We start from the raw sequence: 24,107 nt of genomic DNA, 5'->3' as shown, positions 1-24,107 counted from the left end.
TTTTTTTTATATCGACAAATCTGAATTGAAATAGTCTCAAACACACGAACTTAGCGTCTCACGTGAAAGAACAAAATATACGGTAGTACTATAGAGGTTACTCACGACGTGACGCATACTGCACTTAAAGTAAGTGCAGTCTGTGTCGTACCACCCTAGTAACTGTGGGCTAACATAGATTTGAATCGTTTTCATCCAGCTGCAAATTCTGCCCTGATTCACACACCTGCAGTAGCAGATCCATCGAACGCCATTCAATTTCGTATGCTACAGCACAGTATATATGTGAACCCAGCTAGGACCGTGTCCTCAGTCGATGAGCCTGTCAACCTTATCGACAGACCAGCTGACCCTAACAGATGCTGTTACACACCTCTTATATGATATCAATCAAGGTAATACCGATGGCGGCTACCCGTATTGGCTGCATGTGAAATGTTTCTCCACATTCTCCATCAGTTTTCCCTTAGATCAAAGCATACGGTCGCTATAGATGAACTGCACAATTATCGTCATAATCCCTGAAGACTATAGCATAGCATCAGCATCATCATTGGCCATCTTATAAACTGACCAAAGCCACTTCTAGACGTTGGCTAAACAGAGAAACCGAAACTGGTCAAAGGCTCAAAGCAAAAGGACCTTATCGTCAAGGGCTGCCAGGAATGACCGCCAGTAACGACAAGTGAAGTTGATACGAGCACACACATCTCAACTCAACGACCTTACCAGATGTGACCGCTAGACCCAGTAACGCTAGCGACTGCTATCGCTTACGACGTTAGTTCAGTGCAAGTATGTTCTAATGTGCCGTGGGGAGAGGGGGGGGGGGGGTAAGTTTGTAGCAGGTGTGAGCCCTAGACGCTACCTCATTTAAAGTTTATTCAGACATAAAATATGGTGATTGCTGTTACTAATATTATTATTATTACTATTACGATTCTTCTAGGAATGAAAGAAACCACGGTCCACTCCGCTATAAGACAGCAGCAGCTGTGGCGATCCCCGTGTGGGTCTGCTTTGTAGCCCACTTGCTACTTACTTGAAATCTTCGTTTAAGTCTAAGCCTAAAAAATTACCGTTAACATTAATGAAGTCTACGATTGAGAGAATAAATTCCCCCATAATTTTCAAAATTCTTGAATAAGTTATATCTGTTCAATACCGAAACGTAATCAAAGTCCTTAGGAGTAGGTAGACCATGAATAGCTCCTGAGCATTACACAGTCGTCTCGTATGTTATAAGACACTTCAAGCAAATTCACACTATGTTAATATAGGCTTGAGTAACGTATTTGCCTACTTTTGTCGGTTGAGTTCGAACCCGACCACAGGCAGACTTTATTTTATGCGGGGAGCCAGCGGATGACAGCGATGCCGGACGTAAAACTCGGAACAAAGCCTTGCCCTGATAAAGTGAACATAATAGTATATAATACATTTCTCCGAATCTTCTGAAAACTCGTGACTGCAGTCGAGCGTATTCAGGCGTCATCATTTTTGAGTTTTCGCGTTGTCTTACTTGAGACCAGGAGTTACACAGGATAAATAACGGTTTGACGTCTCATTTTTGCTGGCCAATTCCAGCTTACGTCTTCCAGCACTTTCTAACAAACTGTTCTACTCGTCTCCTCCATCGTCCTGTAGATCTGTTGTAGCCATCTGTTTTATTTCTTTTACCGCGTCACCCAAATGTTCAGTGGCAGCAGAATAAGTTTTCTCTTTCGAGTGCAACGTCGCGGCTAAATGCGAATGGGGAGGCATGTTTCCTGCGATTGCGGCGCTGTCGGCGATACGAGGCAAAAGTCACTGAGCTTTTCTTTGCGTCACGCCCCTGCGGATGACGTCGAGAAAGAGGGACCCCATCTTCCCCCCTGCATGTACCTTGAGGGGATCGATGGCCAGTCACCCGAAGTCTTGATGTGGCTAGTACACTCTGTACTTACTTTCCTTCTGGCGTCGTTCACTGCCAGTGAGTCTGTTGGTGTCGGTAATGGCGCTGGCGACCGGAAGTGCTTATGGCCGCTTATGGCACTGCCACCGAAGTATCTTTGCCGCCTCCAGGGGCATCTATAGCAGGCTACGCCGCTGGGCAACGCGTAGCAATGATAGCGACTCCGTGTAAGGGGTGAGGAGCTTTGGCAAACGGAAGGAGGTGCAACCATGGTACTGCCGTCATGTTTATGAGCTCCGCGAGCCACTGCTACTGCAGCTGAATCTAGCGCTGCCACAAGGGCTTCGTAGATTAGGTTGGGCTTGCACTCGTGTAAAATATTTGCATAAAAGCAGTCCGGTGGCCGTTAGGTACTATGAGATCGTTGCTAGATCACTTTAGAGAGATACATACACACACCGGTCTGATGGTAACTTTATGGCAACACAGTAATTAACCTTTCTTACGACATTCGCACCTGTCAAATCTAAGAAAGGCATCTTTCCTCTTGAGACCCTTGCAATAACAATTGCCACGTTTCCCATGTAAAGTTGTTGATCGGCTCGTTTAGATGTGAAAATTTTTGGACTTTTAATGGGTGCTTTGAGACGCTTATGGACTGCCGTTGTGAATAGGACCTACTGGACCATGAGGTTTCAGGCTTGATTAGCTAGCTGAAGCTAAACGCTGTTTAACATTTGATTCCAATTACATGTCATTAGAGTACAGGATGTAGGTGTACTAGCTGAAATCCGAAATCTTACACCATTGCAACCACTATTCTTGCGAGTACATTGATGAAACCAGCAAATCTCTACTATGGTCCAAAGTGTATAGTGTTGCATTGCCTACAAGTAACCCATTCGAAAATGGGGTTCGTCAGAAAGATTATAATATTATATATATAACAGTAAGAAGCTTCAATCTTTAGGAATAATTTTCAATATTTTCTTATTATAAATTAAAAGATCAATCATTTCAATGTGCATATGTTCGCTCCTTAGAAATGTGTTGGGTTCACATGGTCTATGAATAAATTCGAAACTTGCAACGCATTTATATATACTAATTTTTATACGGTTTCGAAACATTTAATTAACATAACATTTATAATGGAGCACTGGCTGATACGTACAAATTAGAAATTATAGGGCGTAGCGGGCAAGAAAGTTTGATTCCACGACTGTTAAAGTTCAGCATGACAAGCACCCGTTTAACAATGCCCGCCGCCTAATTACCGATACTTTGCAGAATTAGCGGATTTTTTATGTACGTAACTTTGTTTTTTGGAACCTGATATACCTTCATAAAACACGTTTTTGAAATCAAAAAGGCCGCTGCAAGCTTCCCTCACTCTTAAACCTGGGCTACGTTTCTTCGCATATATATACATATATATATATATATATATATATATATATATATATATATATATATATATATGGCAAATTCTAAGCTAGCTATGAAGAAACGTTTCTAGAGCTGTGCATATGATGTACCATAAAAGCCAATCTGTATGGATAAGGGTCATATTGGTGGTTACGGGCTGGTCTATGGCGGCCATTGAAAAGGCAATTCAAACTTCCGTTGCGCAGGGTACTTTCAAGGCTCGTGGTTGTGCCCCGGAGGCACACAACTCAATCCATTGAGAAACGCCTGAAGAAGAACAACCAAGCAGTAGCTTTAAGTACGAGGAAGGATGCTCACCTCTGCCTTTAGGTTAAGGGTCTGGCCGAGCTCCCAATACATGACGACGAGGGCGCGCTACTTTGAAGCGGGCTCCAGTTTGCCGGACGCCCGACTTAAGGCCGCGAGCTCTCCTTGAGAGTGAATGGCTCACTTAAGTGCTCATATGAGCTCGGTATGAACGTCTTCTTCTCATATATTATGTATGGTCAATGGGAACACCGGTTTAGAGCGGGTTCGTGAGGCCATAAAAGCATGTTTAACTTCCTCAAGCGGCCTGGCGCCTACACTAGCAGCGTCGCTTGGAGAAGGGTTTCCGAGTTGTGGGACCTCACCGCGAGCTAGCTCGGACACCCACTGACACTTTTATTATACCTTGAATGCAACTGCTCCTCCTTTCTACTGGCCAGTTTAGCTGCCGTATGCCGTCGTCCAACGCTCGGCAACATTGACCTAATTCAATCAATAAGATCTTCTGATCTTCTGACGGTTGCGCAGTTCCCCGTTGCCTGAACCCAGGGCGGCGCAAAGAAGCACCATAGAGAAGCCGATGGATAGCTTGAGGTAACGATAACCTGTGCGTACGATAATGATTTTATGGGCGGACGAACAAACTCGGCTAAAACCTGATATCTGAGTAGGTGTTAGCACAATGTCCTTTGACGTGTAGGGGTTCGTGTGTTTCGGCGCCTAAATAAAAACATTGAAATCATCAAATAAGTTAACTGTAAAATATCCGTCAACGGTGCATTTGAAAAAAAAGTTTGAAAGATCATTTGTCGAGAAATTTCTCGAGAACGCTTTGCGACATCATCAGCATGACGTACTTCTGGCCAAATGCTCGGATTAACTCATGGATAGCTCAAGTCAAACATAAACTTGATAGTCGTATCCAAAACATGTTTAACCGATAGAGAGCCTTACAATGTTACACAAATGGAATTGGTGAAATACACAAGCAGTTTTGTATGCTTGATATGGCTCGTATTGTGCCGAAACGAGTTACTGTCAACTTACTACGATCGAATAATAAGTGACCCATTTGTCCGGACTGGACAATAATAAGCTGTTTTTATTGAATGCAGAAGTTATCAGTAACTGGCGTCAATTGGAAAACTATCGCCTCCTAATGATATTACCCTTAGCTTTTCTTTAAAAAAACATCCATCTGTACCGCCTATTGAAATACTATCTTTAAAGCTGGTATTCCTCCTATGCTAATATAAAACTGCAAATAATAAATATAGAGCTAATGAAGTTTTCTTCATTCTCCCTCCGGCCCCCCGCGTTACCTAACCTAGCGAAGAATTAAGCAAACGATACACCTGCATCGAAAAAACCCGTTTAAGCAAACTGACAATATTTACTTCGATATCGTCGGAACTCATATTGTTCACTTACTGCCAGCCGCCTGAATCTTCTTTCTAGTCGAAAACTTAATAATTGAAAAAATTGAGTAGTACAATTAATGGGTACGGGTTTGTACTATCGACTTCCTTTCGGGGTGCTACGAGTCATTTCAATTTCGAATAAACGTACTTCTACTATGTATCTACTCGTACTTTCAAGGACGGATGATGCTACATACCGCTGCATCCGCTTTTAGGGACAGTTACAGGCTGTGACTGTACTCCCTCTTAAGCACCTACATTTCATTTTCTTCGCTGTTATCTTATAACTCTATACATTGACTAGCTTGTTTTTAAGGATTAGGACTGAAATCGGGCTTTCAAAGTCTATGAAAATAAACCGATGTCGGAGCCATTTTCAGAGATGACATTCAGGCTCCGAGGACCTTTTATCTTCACGGCTTTTTCGATCATTATGATAAGAAGATCAAATATGCGCACGATGGTGTGTATTGAGCTTGCGCAGACTTGGCACAACCTTGTTTAGCGACTACATAATTTGAATAGATACTATTTATGAAAAGATTGCTCTCATAAATGGGTCGAGTCGGCATTAATTGACAAGTTATTGATTACCTTAGAACTTCCCTTCTAATTGCATATTGAAATCGCTGGGTCATTGTAGCCCACGACGGATACTAAGGTTCGTATAAGATGCAGACTGCGTAGAGCTAATAGTCTTAGATATATGGACGGATCTTGCTACTTCTAAACGCTTTAAAAATTCGTCCGAGGATCAATTAAACTTGAGGCTTAGTTACATATCAAAACCCGTCATACTGTTATATTGAGAATTCTATACTCTAGGTAATAGTTTTGTTGGATAACGCAGATGTTTGTCATCTAGATGCTCATTTTTCATGCTTCATTGTAGTGAAATCAGTTGCTGAATGCATTGCCCTCATACCTGAGGTAATCCCGCTTACAGAGAATTAGATTGGCCTTCGTGTAGAGCGTGGAGCCCACTTCCCCCAGACGGCAGTCGCAGCAAGCGCATTTTAAACAGTCTTCATGCCAAAGTTGCTCCAGTGCACGCAGAAGATATCTACGTTCGGAAAGTAAGGGAACAAAGACGATAATTATTTATATGAAACTTATATATATATATATATATATAAAATGTAGTTATGGTAATTATACACATTATCTTATTTTAATATTACGACTATACTGAGTGCTTCTGCTGCATGAAGTAGCTGCTGAGGTTTAGCCGACGTCGATATAAAATAACCAATAAACATTTGCGTAAACTATTAGGTGTAACCTTAGCGAAATTTAGCAATACCCTGTAGTAATCGTTGCTAGCTATTTTACCCATATACAAACCTTTCTCGGATGGGCTTTTGACAGCCGGCGCATTCAGGGGCTCCACCGTGTGGGTGTTGTTGGCCGTTGCTTACGTTATTGCTATTTAGAGCTGAAGACATCGTTGTTCCGTCCGCGGTGCCGTGATGCACTGACGAACCGCTTCCAACGCCTACCATACTGTTCGCGCTGGCTGATCCCATCGTGGAAGCGCCAACGGAATTCTGCGACCTACGACCTGACTTCATTTTTCGGTTACTCGCTCCTGCACCACCTCCACAACCTGAAAAACAACATTAGGTATGTATCATTCATATATTAGGTTGAAAAGTCAATACATTGTGCTTTGAAGTGCAAACTAGCTCAACGAGGCAAATGCAAGTAATAGCTTAATGTGTGAACGTATTGCGTAAATCCGTGTCTAGATCCCTTGACTCAAATCGTCAAAAGGCAAATGCCATACGAGTCACACATCGTCTTACAACTATTATATAGAACATGTTCTAAACATCGTTATTATTTCTTTACCCTTGGCATTTATCCTTGGTAAACTCTCATAGATGAAAATATCAGTGCTGATATTCCGGCGCGCCGCCATGGCCCTTATCGTATACCACGATTTAACAGCTGTTCTTCACAATCGTGATGCGATGTAGCATTACCACCAATAGAATAATGGCACAATAAATAGTGCTTTAATCGCGCTAATGATCATTAGGAGACGCAGCAGTATCATCTTCATTCTGCGGTATCATCAGCATACTGTGGCGTCTACTCGATGCCGGACAATACCAACGTGGCAAAACATGCCAACGGAAGAGTGGAAAGACCATACCAGGGCAAGTTGCGGGATGGAAGCGAACGCAGATGGCTCTCTCTTGCGTGGTAACGCGTCGACGACGAGGCGTTTGCTATAATTCACATGGCAAAAGGGATTGCTAAATTCTTGCTGATATTATTGTGTGCGTCCATCTTAATAATGCGCAAAGCAGTCCTCTTCTCACAGCTTATAAAAAACCGCAATCTCGAGCTGCAGCTGCCCCCATTTGATCGGACGCGTCCTGCTGTTGGTATAGCACAGACCACCACAGTTTGCCCCCTCATCGGGCCTTAAAAGAAACCGAGAGAAGAAGAGGGACCATCCTCCTGTCCAGACGCAAAGCATGGGGGACGACTAGTAGCATCATGCCACTCCGAAATAACGAAAAAACAGACTAATCAGTGTTGCCTGTGCTTAATGCAGCAGAGGCAAGAACGGTGGGCGTGATCTTATAGAAACAAGCTATCGAAAACCATGCTAAGCATTGCAATGGCCATTACGCTGATGCAAAGAACGATCCTGCTAAGTATGATACACGCTTTCCAATTAATCGAATAGTCGCTACAGACAAACAGACAGGCAGGCAGGCAGGCAGGCAGACAGACATACTGGTAGTGTAGCAGGAAAGAAGCTTTTCTGAAATGTTCAGACTTAACGGTTTCGCCTGCGCTGCCATATTCGAAAGTGCTGGTGTTTAAATATACACATATATATATATATGTATGTATGATATTTGAGTATTGTTATATGAGCTGTGGTAAGGGCAGATTATTAAGTAGAATTATCCATATTCAGTTTCGAGAAGGAAAAAAGGGGCATAAATTATGAGAAAAAAACACCAACCCGTTCTCTAGTATGTAGCCACCAATCTTGTTTCAGTTTGCTGTGGTACTCTAGAATATAAGAGTAATTAGCCATATATTCGGTAATGCATCTCGGGACGGCATCGTATCTGCATTGTTATTATGTATTCTTTGTCATGCTTCATTCAACTATAGATATCATTGGTATGCAAAACCCGATAGATGGACCGTTCGATACTTTGATGAAGAATCGAACTTCAAAATACTACAGGTAAAATGTCGTGCTTAATTAGCACTTCAACAATAATGTCGTTTTTTCAGATTACCTTCTTTATGAATGCACTCCCTCTCTGTTCCGTACTTCTCAATGGCCTGCAGAATAGCGTCGTGAGCAACAACGAGCAAATGGAGTGCTCTGTGTATATGAGGGTATCTGTTTATCTTTAATGGCAACGGCTTTGGCCGATCTTTCCTTCCAGTTGCTTGCGGGTGGGTCGATTGCTTGGCTTACAGAACACTCATTTGCTACGTCCCGCTGCGGTGCTATGAAGTCGTGTGTATCTGTCCATCCCTGTGCGCGCGAGCTTGTGTGGGTGTAAGAGCGCGCGTGTTTCAGCCTGTCTCAATCCGTATAAGCACACTCTTCGGTCTCTCTCAACACCAAAGTAGGGCAGCTGCCTTATTTTGCCAGGCAGCTTCCTCTATCCCCCACCGCCCCTAAAACGCATCTCGAATAAATGGCCGTTCGGATCAGATTAGCTTGCCATTCGATCTTGGCAGACACCGTATGAACGCGATAGGGTGGATTGCCCTGAAGGTGTCTTATACCGACAGACCCTGGGAAAGGCTTCCGTGCGAGTAGATTCGGGTGATGCAGCGAACGATGCCTGCCAGAGAGTACGAGAAGGCTTACTTACTCCTTAACCCACTCTTCTCGTAGGTCATTTTGCTGAGGGATCGACGGCGGGTCCTAGCTGATTCCTGGTCCTCCGGCTGTCTGACTGCTTGGCTAGCTAATGCAGCAGATCTCACTCAGCCTAATAGTCTTCCTTCGACCATTCCCTCCTTTTCCCCCATATCTTCTGCCAGTGGCTAACTCCAGTCTCGCCCCTAATTCTTAATGCCAATATGCCCCCCTCCCGATGTCATGGAGCTGGCATAGTGTAATATGCGAGGCAAGCCAAGGTGAGCTGAAGGGGCTGAAACTACGAACTTTCGACGACCAGCACATACTGTTCCTACTGGTACACTGGACGCGGTAACACTCCAGAGGTGCCACATAGGCTCACGACCGCATAACCGCACAACTACTGCAAGTAAGCTTAATTTCACGAGCTCACCAGTTCTCGCACTCTCTTACTCACTTCGTTTACTCTGAGAAATCCATCCATGACTGTAGAATATGGAAGAAAAACGTATTAGGAACAACCTCAAGGCAGCAGGCAAACGAGCGCTCCACAAATGGCAGCGAGGGCTGCCACTCCCGTTGCCGTTGGGGTTAATGTTGCTTGAGCTCTTGCGGGTCTGCCAAGGATCTGAAGGGCGATGAAGAAGATATCGAACGAACGAGATAGCGCTCTATGGAGGAGATAAACCCTCGTGCCCGTTTGAGGAGTTCAAGCGGAGGAGTTTGCGCGCTCTATGCAATTCGATGATGAGCCTTATGCAGCAATGAGATAGTCGCGTAATGGTGGTCGAATGGCCGCAAGAGAATAACATTGTATAGCTTCGTTGGTGTGGAGTAGCGATAGCTGTCCGTGGTAGATCATATTTAGATTATATGGCAAGTCTAGCCCGCGACTGTGTTAAGGGAGACTCGCTTCCATTCGGTTTTGGGTAACGCATAGAGGGAAAAAGACTACGTTATTCGGTGAAAAAGATGAAGAAGCAGAACGAGAAGATTAGTTCTTTAACACACTTCAGGTCGACGTACGGCGCGACGGTGAGGCTTGCGTGGGGAAAAAAACAGCGACGCGACTCTTCCGCATTGGGACATTGGGGCTGTGTCAGGGTTGGATATTGAAGAAGATCTAGGGGAGGTGCTTGTGGTTATATAAGATAAGAGTTCATCCATGAAGGAGACATGAAAGTGTGAACGGTCATGGGAATAATGATGCTTCTTCAATGAGTTTAACTATATGGGCAAACGGAGCATATTTCTAACGAAAACGTCTAGCAATTTATGTATATAGTTGCATGTATTCTTGACTAATTGCAATTAAACATCTATGTATTGTAAGGTATGTAGTTATAAAGCTTACACGTATCTATTAGATTTGCGGAACATACCGGAACCAGAAAAGTTTCATTTTGATAGTCCTAAGCTAAAACGATTATAACCTTTATAGTTTATATTCAGTTAGTTATCACTAGTTTCTTTGCTCACTATTCATTTTGTGCACGGTTAGACACGCTTACAGATATCGCAAATGCACCAAACGATGGTCAACGAGAGATCCAGGAAGAAACAGGAAGTAGCCTCCCACGCTTACGGTGCCAATTTGTTCCTGTTCGTGACGGCGCGTCGCTCCCGGGCGCTACGCCAGCTCCCAATAATGGTGCGCAACTACTATTATTACGACGACTACAACTGCCACTACAGTTCACGCCAAGCGCCGTGTCCACGGCCGGTCTTGTTCTGCGTTGGGGTGTAGGCCAAAGTAGGATGTCAAACTACGACTAAGAAGAGCCGTTCATTTTGCTGCAACCAGCAACGGGCCGCGCCGGACCGTTTCAAACCAACTATACGGGCCACCCGTTCTATGACACTGCGGCGACTCCACAGCAACTCTGCAATGGCTACAACCATTGCGGCCTCTACTGGTACTCCTGATGATACTTCTGCTGATGCCGCCGGTCCCCCATTTGCTACTGCTGATAATCGCCGACAACAACAAGCAGAAATAGACCGGAAACCATGGTGTTCAAACAGTGGCCACAGGCGGTTGGTGGGAGTGGGGTTGACTGGCTGGGGAAGTCGCTGCAGGGAAAACCACCCAGTCAGGCGGTCGTCTCCCAATTCTTCTCTGTGTGCTGACGATGATAAACACGGAGTTTAAGGGAAAGATGCGGGAGAAGTAAGCGTAGATGTGTTAGTAGGAAGCTGGTCAATAACCATGGGGGTTAAGGGGTCCGGAACGTACGCTTGTGATGGTAGTAGCTATGGGGTAGTTTCGGTTGTGGCCGTGCTAGCTAAATGCGGGCAGTCAGCGGGGTAACCAACCGGAGAAAGGCGGCCCACGAGAAGGACGAGGAACGCGCTTTGCGAAACAACTTCATTCCCGTTTAGGGGAGATAGTGTCAAGCAGGATGAGTGCGGCACGGGAGACCGCAAAAGATGCCTGACTCTTGTGGGAGGGGGGGAGGGGGGGGTGTCAATGTATCTTGCCTATGTGGCTGCACAACTGCACAAAGAAGTCACTGAACACGAGAGGAATCTAGCTATTTTGGCCGATTTGACTTCATTATCAGTGATGTCCACTGGTAACCAGTGGTATGGTTGGATGCCGTAGCAAGCCGAAACTAGTCCTTGGTGGCCTACATCACATCATCCAACAACTCTGAGCACTTCTCTGGACAGGAAGAATTTTTCTATCCGTATCTCTTTTCGCCCGGAGCACCTATGAAGTCACTTATCGTCTCAGGAACGTAAACAGAAGGCTCCGACTTTTGTCCATTTTACTTTCTAGATTTTCCTCCTACAAACGCATCCATTGCATTGTATACGGCGTCGTTACTTCGATCTGAAAAAACACTCATTGACAAGCTCATCTCCGGGAACAATATTGTCGCAGATGTAGTATTGTCAATATCATCAACAGGTTATCTATCTATTGTTTAATTAATTGTTGCTGAAAAATCAAATTGTAGTTTAGACCTCAAAAGAAAACGATAAAGGTGTATTACTGCATGCGTAGTTTAAGTGCTGGTTTTACATGCGTTAGAGCTCTTGCGAGACCCCTGCAAACTTTGTACGGCAGTGGTTATAAATAGCCATTTTTAGATAGATAACTCTAAATACCGCGATGAAGTAAATTTGCAGTACATTTACTAATAGTAGAAGATGGGCCAACTAAGTCAGGAACACTCGACGTTAGCTTTGACGATTGTCGATGATATATTTCACCTAAAGGTAGTAATTTTAGGTATACATTAAGTATTTTCACTTCTGGCTTACCTATCAATAGAAATGGCTCTTTCGAGCATTCTAGTTCATTATTGGGTACCTTATTTTACATAGAAAATCAATCTGAATATTAGCTACTGTACAGCGTACGCAGCTCATCTATGAAAGGGTAGAAAGTCGTTGAATCTATCACAGATCCGCTATATATACCTTTTTGACGAAAAGCCTAAATCGAAAGCAAAAAAAACACAAAGAACACGTTTTTAAACGTCTCTTAATTCAGTCACTAATTACTTATTTAAAAAGTCATGTAAATATATGCTGATGCACCGTCCGTGTCAATTTTATGAGTCTGATTCTATTTCCCTCTCTATTGTTCCTTGTTTGTCGCAAAATAATAGGGCGCAGAAGCAAATTACGGCTGCCATTACGTTCGCTAGCCGAAATCATCGGAAAGCAGAAAGCGATACCAGACCCTTTTGTCTCTTGGGTATCTGCGACGGGGCGGCACCGCGCTCCCTAGGCGGAGTCCTATCTAAAACCTTAAAGGACAATGACTGTCCCGTACTGTCGCTGGAAGTAAGTGAAGCCACTTTCCTGCCAAACACGCTATCACTCCTGGCGAGTAACGAGATTCTCAGGCGATTAGCGATAATCCAATTCGATTCAAGATAATACCTGGCCGGTGGCAAATTAGTAACAATTAAAACAAATACGAAATATTCTGCGACCGAGAGCACGCCAGTGCTAGCAATATAAAATAATATGCTTACAGATATATAGAGGAGCACATACGAATATCGTCGATACCGACGGCGTTACTCCGGTGTCATTGTTACGCTACCATTGGCACCAGCATATAGCTGAATCCGCATAAAACAAATTGGATGTGCCGAGGAAAGCTTGAGATCGAGAAGGGGCAAAATGCCCACACTTATGCAGCCCCGAAATTGAGTTGCTGCAGCAGTTTCGGGCATTGGAAGAATACCGACATGATACTATGCTACGTTTCCTACAGGAAACAAAGTCGCTCATTACCAAATAAGAACGGAAAGTAAAAAACCACCCAAAACGTTAATGTGACGATAACGGTGTATACTGCCTGTATATTAGTGTGGGACGATAGTTGTGCTTAAATTTCTGCAATAATTAACGATATTAAAAGGTAAAAAAGGGTCTAGTAGTCCTTGTAGCTAGACTAAGTCCTTTTTACGGCAAATATGTGTTGTTTTGGTTACTAAACAAAATTCAACATCGCGTAGTGGCGGGAATGTTGTCAACGTGATAAAAGCTGCCCTTAGTGATAAGGATGTCTTTTTCAAATTCAGGTAGTCTCTAAAGCTTTCAACTAGTTGTATTCAGTGGTATATAAATGCGTTGAAACTAGAATCCAATAGACTACATATGTATTGTACAACGTACTATGCACCACTTCTCAGTTATCTTATGCGACAGCTGGAGTTTTTAAGAGCATAGACAACGACTTTCCACCTGGTTGCTCGTCGCTGTTACCGGCCCCTTGTTGGTCTGGTTGAGCCTTTTCACCTTTCAGGCCCACTGGTTATAGCTGCGTGAGAAAACGCACTCAATGCCTCTTCTGCGTTTGCCGTAGCGTAAGTCTTTCTGTGCCAGCTCTTCTGTTCCGATGCCCTTTCTGTGACGTTAAGTTGTCTCGACATGAAATCCCCGCTCCACGCTACTGTCTAGCGGCAGACCAATGAGCAGATAAAATGTCGCTACCGGTTCAGTCCGTCCACTTGCCACTGGGGCCCGTTGCAACCGCTTTTGCTAGCCAAGCGACCGCTCAATGCTCGCTAGGCCGCTATGCCACCTTCTCCCTGTCTTTTGCCTTCTCTCTGTTCGTCTGAGTAAGGAAAACAAAAAATTTCGCATTGGCTCATCCTTAGCATGGTTTGACACACATACACTTTTCAGATGAGACATCTTCTCTACCTTCTCTTTTCGTTTTTTCTCGCGTGCGCATTCCCTTAGAGCCGCTCTCTCTTCATCCTTGTTCTACCGAGCGAAACTGCCGCTGCTAAGGCTTCGACCGCGACGGCCATTTCCGTGTGACGCACTTGAAATCTTGCGGAAGAGAAGTCTTCTTTTGCCACATCCTCTTACGATGCAAGCTGGCCATTGCCAGTTTGCTGAAGGTGGCTGTGGTAAGGCCAAGATTTGGCTGCCTGTCTGCCTTCCCCCTTTCTTCTCTGCTGCTGGCTCGATCTTTCTTTCCCTCTCCTACCTCTCTCACTTCGTCTAGCCGCTATGGGGAAAGCTAATCAACTGTTTGACGCAAAGTGGCGCCGACGCTTCGGAACCTATTCGCGCCTCTTGGCCGGTCGGCCTTTCGCGAGACGCTTGCTGCCTCTGAGCGGCCAGCTGACGATCATAGTAGTTTGTCGTATGGGCTTTGTCGTCATACTGCACAGCGTCTTAGAGTTTTGAGCGAGGGAAAGGTGGGGAAAACCTCGCCGACGTAAGAAGACAAAGAAGAGGCAAAAAACCTTCTAATGGTCACTCAGGCGAGGACTTTAGTATTACCGTTGTTCCTGCCACCTCTAAGGACAGCTGATGAGAGTGAAGCAGAGCACTTCGAAACGTGGTTTGCTAGTTGATTCACTTGCCCGTTGGTGGGCGACAATGGGCGATGGCATCTAAAACGAGGTAAGAAGATGCTATTTTCCACAATTGAAAGCAGATCGAAGACGGAACAATTGAAACTGATGTGCCATTCGATGGCACCATCGAACTGGCATTGTTTTTGAGCTACGCATAGCAGCAACATTAGTATCAAAAGCCATAGCAACCACATTTGGAATAGGCCAATTGGTAGCCAAAACTTTGCGTCTTCGTAAGCAATCTAATAAAATTTCGACAAAAACAATTCATGGAAAATCATTACAACTGTTTCCGCACGATTAACACACCTCACCGTTCAGTAATGCACGCACAGCTGCATGATCGGCTGGGATGCGCGTGCATTGTATATGAACCCTTCCAATAATCAGTAATGCCTAACGACCATGCACCCGTATCGTTCGAGGCCAAATTATAGATTTCACTTATTCCAACTACGGGTATAGTTATGACGTACGAATCAATGCACTTCAATCAACAGGGATCCTCCGCAGACGTCGATAAACCAACATCTTAGTAAAATGGATAATCACGAATCGAGATCATACAGTGTCTGACGTGTGGATGATACTGCGGCGACATCTGCTCCACTACAGCTACCGCTATCTGATCCGTCGATAGTGTCCATCTGCTGACTTTGTGAGCGAGCAATCGGTCGCCATCGATGGCATTTGGGTCATCAGTCAGGTTACGGTTATCTTTACTGTTTTGGTCCTAAGGACCAATAGCGCTGACTGCACAGCTGCGACACCAGACGAAGCCATCGGTTGTCTGTTTCGGACATCACCTTCGCGAATTCGATACACTAGGACCATCTCTGACGTTTGCTTGATGTTCCAAAAACAAAAGAGCCTTGCGCCGGCAACTTTCAGTAGTAGTAGTAGTAGTAGCGGCGAAGCGATGCTGTCTGGATCGATACGCGATGCACATTTTGAATGTATCAGCAATAAATGTGCCAGGAAGGGAAAGAAAATGCCGTAATCCTTGATTACAATGTCTTCCTGTTGGCATTCTTTTAAATCGTGTGTGATATGTGACCAGCAATTGGCTCGTTCGAGCATGCACCTCAAGCCAGCCATATTCTCTTTTTAGATTTACTCAAATAGAATCAACTATACGCAAGCTAAATAATACTACTAACCGATCCAATAAAATGGGACGATAGCGGCGTGCTTTTGAGGAATGCTGCGTTTTCCCAAAATTCGACTTGCACAGAACCCTTAGTAGAGGCCTTGTTGGCAATAGTGACATGGATCTTGTCGGTGAAGAGGAAAAAAAAAGTTGCAATTGGACGATGGATTTGCGGGCTGAATGCAACACGGCTCTATGTTACGCGCTGACTTTGCTCTGTCTCAGCTTGCCTCCATCACCCCTCGATTTTAGCATCGCAGGACCACATGAAGCGAGCTGATGCTGCAGAATCCAGTGTTTTCGACTTTTCCAAGGTTAACCTCGTCGTTTTTTAAATGCGAATAGTTGGTGAACCACTGACGAATTTCTGAGGTCAGATTTGTCCAAGCTCTTGTTTGCTGATATCGGTTTTGAGGTTTTGCAAGACGCTGACTACTTCGTTGCTTGTTGTTCCTTATCAGACGAACATTTCGTGAGGCTGCTTCCCAGTTTGTCATGAATGAAAGACCCACTTTTGGGACCCGTTTCCATCGTCAGTAGAAGCATAAGCAGTAGCTCGAACTGTCTTTTTATTTTGCTATTCCCTAGGCAGCACTCATACAAAGAGCACACGCACTTTTGGTGGGTTTGGCTACAACGCCTGCTTAAAACATGTTCTCCATTTTGGAGCCCAACCCTCTTAGTGATCTGGGGATCGTCTCGACGGAACTGCAAGTGGTGTACATTTACACTTGAACATCACTTTTTTGTGCCGCACGACGACCGCAAACCTTATACACCTTTCTAACTGTTAAGTTTGCCAAGATTTGAGTATGCACTCACCTATTCACTAGGAGAGTGCTGTTAGCTAGTTTGGCGCTGCATAAACCGGTATCAACACTACGTTTATCTTGTATCTCGTAAGATTGCGGTGGAAGCGTGCGAATCGAATTTGATTAACTAAAATCAATTGACTCTCCAAGGCTTTCGATTCGGTCAAGTCCTCAAGCGGGCTGTGCTTCAATGCCAGGCGAACACCGATACTCACCAACGTGACCCAGTTGCCACGGAAGGCACTCCTAAGGTGTGTATTGTGTGCTCGTTTCGCTCTTTGTGTGTTGCTCCGGACAGAGCCTGTGGCAGATCCACACATTTGCTCTCAATCCCACCCTGAGTGCACTGCTTTTCCCTTGGCCTTATATATATATATATAAAAGAGAGAGGGAGAGAGAGAGAGAGATCAAGGAGTGTCCCCAGTATCGGTAAGGAGGATAAATTGGGCACTGAGGTGTTGACGTGCATGCTGATAGTTTTAAGAGGAGCCGTTAGGCTATGCTAGTAACAGCAAGAACTGCTTCTCCTGCAACTGAGATATTCAAATGAGCCAACCCCGACAATTCTAATGGGTCAACGGTGGCCATGTTATCCGACATCAGCGTTGCCTCTACGCAGCATGCCTTACCCACGAAATACTTCCTAGGATGGCGAAGCTTTACTGTTGCTGACTCTTGCTTTAAGCACAATACAACGCGGTGTACACAATATTGCACGTATTCTATTCAGTACTTACGCCACTAAGCAGTCATAGAGTATCAATCGTCGCTTAATTCAGGTGTTGTCTTAGGAGGAAGCGGGTTACTATAAGATGGTATTGGCAAGTGGTTTTAAATTTGTACACAAAACAGTATAAAATGGATATCATGCTAAATGCATAATTAGAGTATTCGCGTCTCATTTTCATTGTGACGCTGTAAAGCCGTATCGAGGGGATCCAAAACTGGGCGGTGGTTGGAGGTCTTGAAGTAATTACTCGTTTGCCCGAATCAGAAAACTTTAGTAGCTTTTGTCGCTTCCTACAGGAGTGGGTTGATATTGGTTTTTTCTGCTAAATGTCCGAATGTTGGGGATCGCAGGAAATGGTTCTTCAGATAAGTTGCTAATGTTCACCCGTGTTCAAAATGTATGAAATATATAAATATGCGGGGTTAAACGCAGGCGACGAAGGTGTTCAGTGAGCATTGGGGAAGCAACGTATATAAAACTTCAATGTTCTTTATCCTTAAATAACGGCTCCGGGAAGTACCATTGCTAAATACGGAGTACCCTATTGGAACCCACGTTTCCTTTAGTTTCTGAAAAATAACTGGTTTAAAAAGCCACTTTGGTAGCAAACAAGTCAAATCTAAAAAAAAGAAACTCTTTAATCAATCATGGTTGCACCTCTATTTGTAAGCTCACCTGAAGCTACAACTCAGGTTCCCATGCGAGATATTTGTTCGTTCGGCGCATCAACTCAAAATCTTATAGATCATTCCCACTCATCCCTGCGCACTCTTCAATCATCATTGTAACGCCTACCGAGTTGGGCACGATATGATTCACAGAAATGTTCTCACTTACGGCCTACGCGAGACCGACCGTCATGGCTTAAACATCGATTTACTCTACTAAGCTCTTGATAACTGGGCGATCCCTAGCGATCATCAGTGTATGGGTTGGGTAATCCATCGATTCAAAGGAATTCAAGTTTGCTTGCCTCGCCGTCGCTGTATCGCAATGAACCGTAGAAGGATGTCTTCCGGACGCAGAGGACCGGAAGCGAGCTGCCTGGGTCACTCCAACCTCTCAGCCTCGACTCCCAACTTTATTTCTCTGTCGTCTGAATCGGACGGTGTAACATAGTTTTGGCCAGGACCAAGTAATCTTTAGCAAGGTTTAAACAGCAGCGTCCTGAGATGTCGAATGCCTGATAGGGTCCTCTTCCAACAACTTTTTCAAATTGGTTCCCGTCAACCTCGGGTAGCCTATAGCGCGAGTCAACACTTTGATAAGGCCTGCAACCTTTCCCTTTGCACCCTACCTGCTATTCGTTGTGCGTGTGAACAACACACGCCTTGACTGTAGCGTGATAGGCGGCGGTCGTGTCGATTTTGGGCAAACAGATTCAAAAAGTTTCGTCGATATTTAAGCGCACGGTTGAGAGCTGTTAGAAACAATGTGGCTGGAAACTTTATTAGCACAGCGGCACTTTCCTGTCTCAATTTGTATGATACGAAGAAAAAAGAGATCGCGCGGTTGGCTGCGCATTCGGTAACGAAAACCCTCCTGTCTACGACGTCGTTCTCCTCTCGTCCGCCTGCCATTGCAGATAAGTATGGAAAGACGGTCCCCGCCATAACGCGCTGCAGAGCCTTGTGGTAGTCGCGACTCGCTAACGAGCCAGCCTTCAACTACGCCCGCAACACCTTGACGGAGAGCAAGAGGCATAGCGTCAGAGAGAAACGAAACTGGGCTGAGCTTTTCAGGGAGAATGTGCAAGAACGAAACCCAATGGGGGAGAGGGAGAACACCGGCAGTAGCACGAATGTCGGTAGACGTCGAGCCAGCCCGTCGGAGCTACAACATGGGTTTCGCAAACAGGAGAAGTAGAGTTGGACGGACGACGGTGGGGAACGGTTAAAGATAAGAAGCCATGTTCTTCCGGTCGCGCTACTGTGACTACTGCCACTACGGACAGCGGGACGGTGCTCAGATTTGGAGGAACATCCTGCGAAATTTCCGGGCGCGCAAGAAATGCAAGCAGAACGGCTGGTCGCTGTCTGTAGATGAAACGAAAACGACACTGAAGACAAGGTCTGAAGGTAGAATCTGAAGAGACGAAACGAAGATAAACAGAGGTTTGTACTATACAACTGTGTCGTATGACTGCTGCTGTGGTAAGGGCGACAACTTGATATTGGGCATCGCTGTGCTTTGTGCGGGGGCTCTGTGCTGACCACTCAATGGTAGCGTGATCGAACGAGTGGGGCACAGATAAACCTGACGCTGACAGTCGTTTTATACTGATAGTCCAATTTGTTACCGTTTGTTTTAAATATAGAAAAAGAAGGGCTGAATGAACGTATCATTAAAGTATTGATATTGCTTTGCTCGTCTATTTCTCAAACTATTTAAATTTGCGCTACTCGCAGGTCGATTAGTATTCTAGTTATCTCCCGGAGCCGAATGAAGCATTTGGAACGTTTCAACTATCTATGTTCAAAGGACACTTCTCGCACGACGTTGGCTTTGAGCTATTATAGATATCTAGGTTTTTTTATGAGTCTTGAAGATTTATCTCAAACTAGCGTCAGACACAGCAGGGATGAATCAATAAATGAAAACGGCCCTTACAGGTATCTCTCGACGAGACCCGCTACGACTCCTATTGACGTAAGTGCAGACAAAAGACAAAATAGGACCGATACAGACGTTCACTCTGTAATGATTGTCCGGCTATCGGATTTGTCGGAGGCTAGATCTTCAGCTGGACTTCGGCAGAACTGTACTGGTGGTCGCGGCATTGATTGGGCTAGCATCGTCAGCCTGTTTCGCCGTTTTTGTCAGTAAACATCTACGTAAACTGAATGCTCTCTATTAGAGCGCATTCAGTTTACGTAGATGTTCAGTTACGTAGAAGTCAGCAGGCGCCGTGCATGAAGCATATTTTAATTCATTAAGGTATATTAACATAATATGTAATACGCATAGTTTTATTACAATTTCTGTAAGTTGTATACTTAAATTATGGCAGGTGTGACATGCTTCTTGCAATAGCATTACACCGCTTGAAAATAGATAGGTTGCAGTACCTAATTGACATCGAAGATAGCGCTATTCCTTAGCTGATAATAATGAAACCCCTTAAGTCTGGACTAACGTGTGCTAGATATGAGGACGTAAGTTACAGGTATCCCGCATCCATCTGTGTTAATTCCTTCGCTGCTGCTTGTATTAATTGTTACAGTAGAATTCTTTTATACTATAGACATCGAATGATTTTGTAGATCGTTATCTCCAACCAATTGTCGACAAGAGAACACTGATAGTACGAGCTGCTAGTTAATGTCTCGTAACAAATCAGTCTCACTATCCGTTTAGATACATTCCGAGCGGTTCGAATGGGCCCGTACAATGCATACAGTGATTCTAAGGAAAACAGAACCGGTGAAGCGGAATCCCCACGCTTGTTTTCCATTTGATAGGTAAATCTTCAACCTGCTCAGAGTTTCTCCACCGCTCAAATCGCTATTCTAGGCACAGCTATCGCCCATCCATTGTAACTTATAAGCCTATAAGGGACCTGTGCTAACAGCCTGGGGAGCACGCGCATTTACCTATTTTCTAATAGCCTATTCGATCATTTTGTGATATGATATGATTATCCACGAACGACTGCGTCATATTTCTCATTGAGAAAACATGCCTCATTAGTAAAATTTGTACTTTTGAGATAAATATATCAGAAAATGCTACAGGAGAAAGCGATTACGCAAGTTGCCAATGCCCTGACCATACACCCCCACTCGGTCGCCGATTCTATCGTAGTGGTGCCTCTTTGCAGTATTAGGTTATTTAGGGTTGAGGTTATTTAGACTCTTTGACGTGTTGCAGACGCCCACAATACAAGCGCGTCATCCGGCCAGGAAGCTAAGAAGGTTCTACGACGTCGAACGCGACCACCGCGACGCTATGTAAATGCCTAGTAATTTACTCCTGATACAGCTTGCACTGTTACGCCAGCGTGTTGAGGGGCTAATGTTAATGATACATCCATTCATGTCATTGCCGTGGCAAATCTGTGGCAATCTCTGTTACGAAATCGCTTAGTGTCGTTTTCATTTGCGGTATTGGCGGTCGCTACCCGTGGCTTGGTCAAGGTACTACGACAATGGCAAGCTGTTTTTAATCTCGTTATTTGTCAATTCCCACATGCCTTAATTACAGATGCGCTCTTTCCCGCCATACTTTTCATGCACAAAAAAAGATTGCTGTTTACTTACAGGGACAATTATGTGTGTCTGTTTATTATAGATTAGCTCAAAAACAATTCGACTTAATCTTACTTCAGTGAACTTCAATTATTTCCTTCGTGCCTCGATGTTGTGATGGGAATTTGAACAGCTAAGCAGGGCATCGCATGCGCTTCGAATTGAGTGGAGGGAACCAGTTCTAACGGTAAGCAAAGGGTGATACACATATAGGCCACATAGATTTCACACACACACACTTACGTACGCACTCGCGCACTACTTCGCACATTTACCGCCCGGTGATAGTCGTTCTGCAGTAAAACGGAAAAGTAAAAGAAGTGGTTCCGTAAGGAAAAGGCCTGGCGCGTGCCCGCCCATACCAAGTGGATAAAGAGGGACGTCGCAACGATTTCAATCCCTCAGGCTGCGGTTACTATAGGGCCTCTTTGGATGGCAGAGATCGTTGTGGCTCAACTGTTTAACGAATAGAAGAGACACTTGGTGATACTCGGCTGCAAGCCACTGTTGGAAAACCGCTCCGCTCCTTGCCAGCTGCGTCTTTTCGCCTTTTTGGACGGTGATCCCTTGCCTGAATGGTGAAGAGGTGCAGAGAGTACGCGAACTCGTGCTAGCCCCCCGTGCTCTTTGGATTTCCGGTAAGTTAGAGTTCACTTTTGGTAAGTTAGTTGGATTGAATGATGTAGATGACACTTTGGCATTTCGCCGACCCAGAAGCTAGGTCACGGGGGTTAAGTTCTCATGCCTTATAGAGATCGAGTGGAAAATATATTATACGCTCTAGCATAAATAGTAAAATAGGGCTATTTGTATAGTTAACTCGCGTCTTTGTAGCGGGCTATATTATTCGCGTCTGTTCGACTCGTATACAATTATTATGTGACACTGACTCCTGTGCGTGCCAAATCATATTGCAATAAAGTATAACGATAAATCCATGATAATATGAGTTTTCATGTATGTATCATAGCTCTATCGTTCGTGTCGTTTACAGCTGGCCTGCGTCTACTGCACTCTTTTCAACATCAGTAATAGTCATTTTGGAAAAATAGTCAACATTGTCGTGGCCTGAAAAGTAGCTCCTTATGTCACGTACGTATTTGTCTAAGGCTTTCCCAGCTTTCTCGCCTCCGTTCAGATCACGGTGGAAGATAACGAATGTAGCATGGATGAACAAAGATCACAAAAGATAGCGTTTCCCGATCAGTAGCACTGGTGGTCGTAGAAGTAATAGCTGCAGTTGTCGTTGTAGGCGCTAGCGGTAACATCGTGATAACGGAAGAAAAGTAGTGGCCGCCTTACCGACCAACGACGTTGTTCTAACGTCGACGACGACAACAACGGCTGATAACGAGTGCAAACTGTAGAGGCCCAAAGATGTAGATGGGATCTGCGACGGCGGAGCATGCGAAGTCTTCGACATGGCAAAAGGCAGTGCCAGGAATTCCTTTGTCGTTCCAACGTCGAACCCCAGCCCCCATACCCGTTCTTTGTCGTCTGCTCGAATGAAGGTGATCACCGTGCGGGATCGACCATATGCTGATATCGATGGCGCTCTCTAGGTCGGGATAAAGTTGCTGGGAGAGTGAAAGTGACGCGGGGGTATGTCGAGAAGCAAGGCTCCATGTCACACGAGGTTAACGAGCTGTTGGGGTTACGTGGGAGACAAACTATGGATAGAGAATAAAGCCAAATCGGCCATTTACACTTACACAATTGGCAACGCACTTGGAGAGAAAGTAATGTGAAATAGAGAGAGAAAGAAGAACAGATATAGCGAGGGGTGACGGCCAGTGCGGGCGGGGCAGCCACATACAGACTGGACTGGCTCAAAGTTACTCGGGGGGAGACGTCGTTATCTGAAAGGTCTGGGGCCGACATCAAGACAAGCATGGCATGCTACGAAACCTTATTGACTGTCATTTAGGTTCGCGGTTCAGGTTAGAAGGAACAAGAAAAAGTAGAAGACGATGCTGGGGTAGTGCTAAGCACTCTCTCCCACTGAAGTCGATAAAAGAGTAGGGCAAATGGCAGGGTACGTAAGATAATGCCAATATATGGGTGTGCTGAAGGTTAATGCGGAAGGGGCGGCTTGGGTATATAAATGGGGGCTAATAACGAGAGTTTCTATATATTTAGACTTTCGGATTTCAGCTCCATGTTGACTTGTTTATTATCCGTATGACTTCTCCGACAAGTGAGATCCTCGTTGAGCAGATGCTCAGTCTGAACGTTAAGTGATGCTCGTCTTATAACCGATCTACGGAACTAGGTCAAACTTCATAAACTACCCAAGATTCAGTTCCTTTTGTTTTGTCATAGCTGACTAAGATTGAATTCAATAGAACGCGTAGGATAGTATTGCATCCCATAGTGTTTCAGGTGATGAAATAATTTGCTAACATGTTTTTTTTAACGAACGCATATACTCTAGTGATCAAAATATCGTCATACACTGTATGCGT

At 44.7% G+C, this 24,107-nt stretch overlaps 1 protein-coding gene and 1 long non-coding RNA gene across 3 annotated transcripts in view; one reads left to right on the top strand and one right to left on the bottom strand.

Moving 5' to 3' along the window:
* The window catches only part of LOC111249979 (uncharacterized), a 48,753-nt gene that overhangs the window by 12,573 nt on the left and 12,073 nt on the right, over positions 1-24,107 (bottom strand). Inside the window, exons 1-3 of one of the 2 annotated variants that reach the window (XM_022804495.2) lie at positions 6,862-7,413; positions 6,355-6,616; positions 5,936-6,073 (exon numbers count right to left, since the gene is read on the bottom strand). In XM_022804495.2, coding sequence (XP_022660230.1) covers positions 5,936-6,073; positions 6,355-6,616; positions 6,862-6,931 — 470 coding nt within the window. In that variant the 5' untranslated portion in view covers positions 6,932-7,413. Of the gene's footprint in view, positions 1-5,935; positions 6,074-6,354; positions 6,617-6,861; positions 7,414-24,107 lie in introns of those variants that run through there. The other variant, XM_022804494.2, reaches the window with a different exon arrangement.
* LOC147756218 (uncharacterized) lies at positions 5,951-10,497 on the top strand. The gene is made up of 3 exons (XR_015326456.1): positions 5,951-6,086; positions 6,379-6,633; positions 10,365-10,497. It is a non-coding gene; the product is annotated as an uncharacterized LOC147756218 (long non-coding RNA).

Source organism: Varroa destructor, unplaced genomic scaffold, assembly GCF_002443255.2.
Source record: "Varroa destructor unplaced genomic scaffold, Vdes_3.0 BEIS01000004.1, whole genome shotgun sequence".
Classification (NCBI taxonomy): Eukaryota; Metazoa; Arthropoda; class Arachnida; order Mesostigmata; family Varroidae; genus Varroa; species Varroa destructor.
Note: the sequence above shows the minus strand (reverse complement) of the source record. Positions and strands in the feature narration are given on the sequence as shown.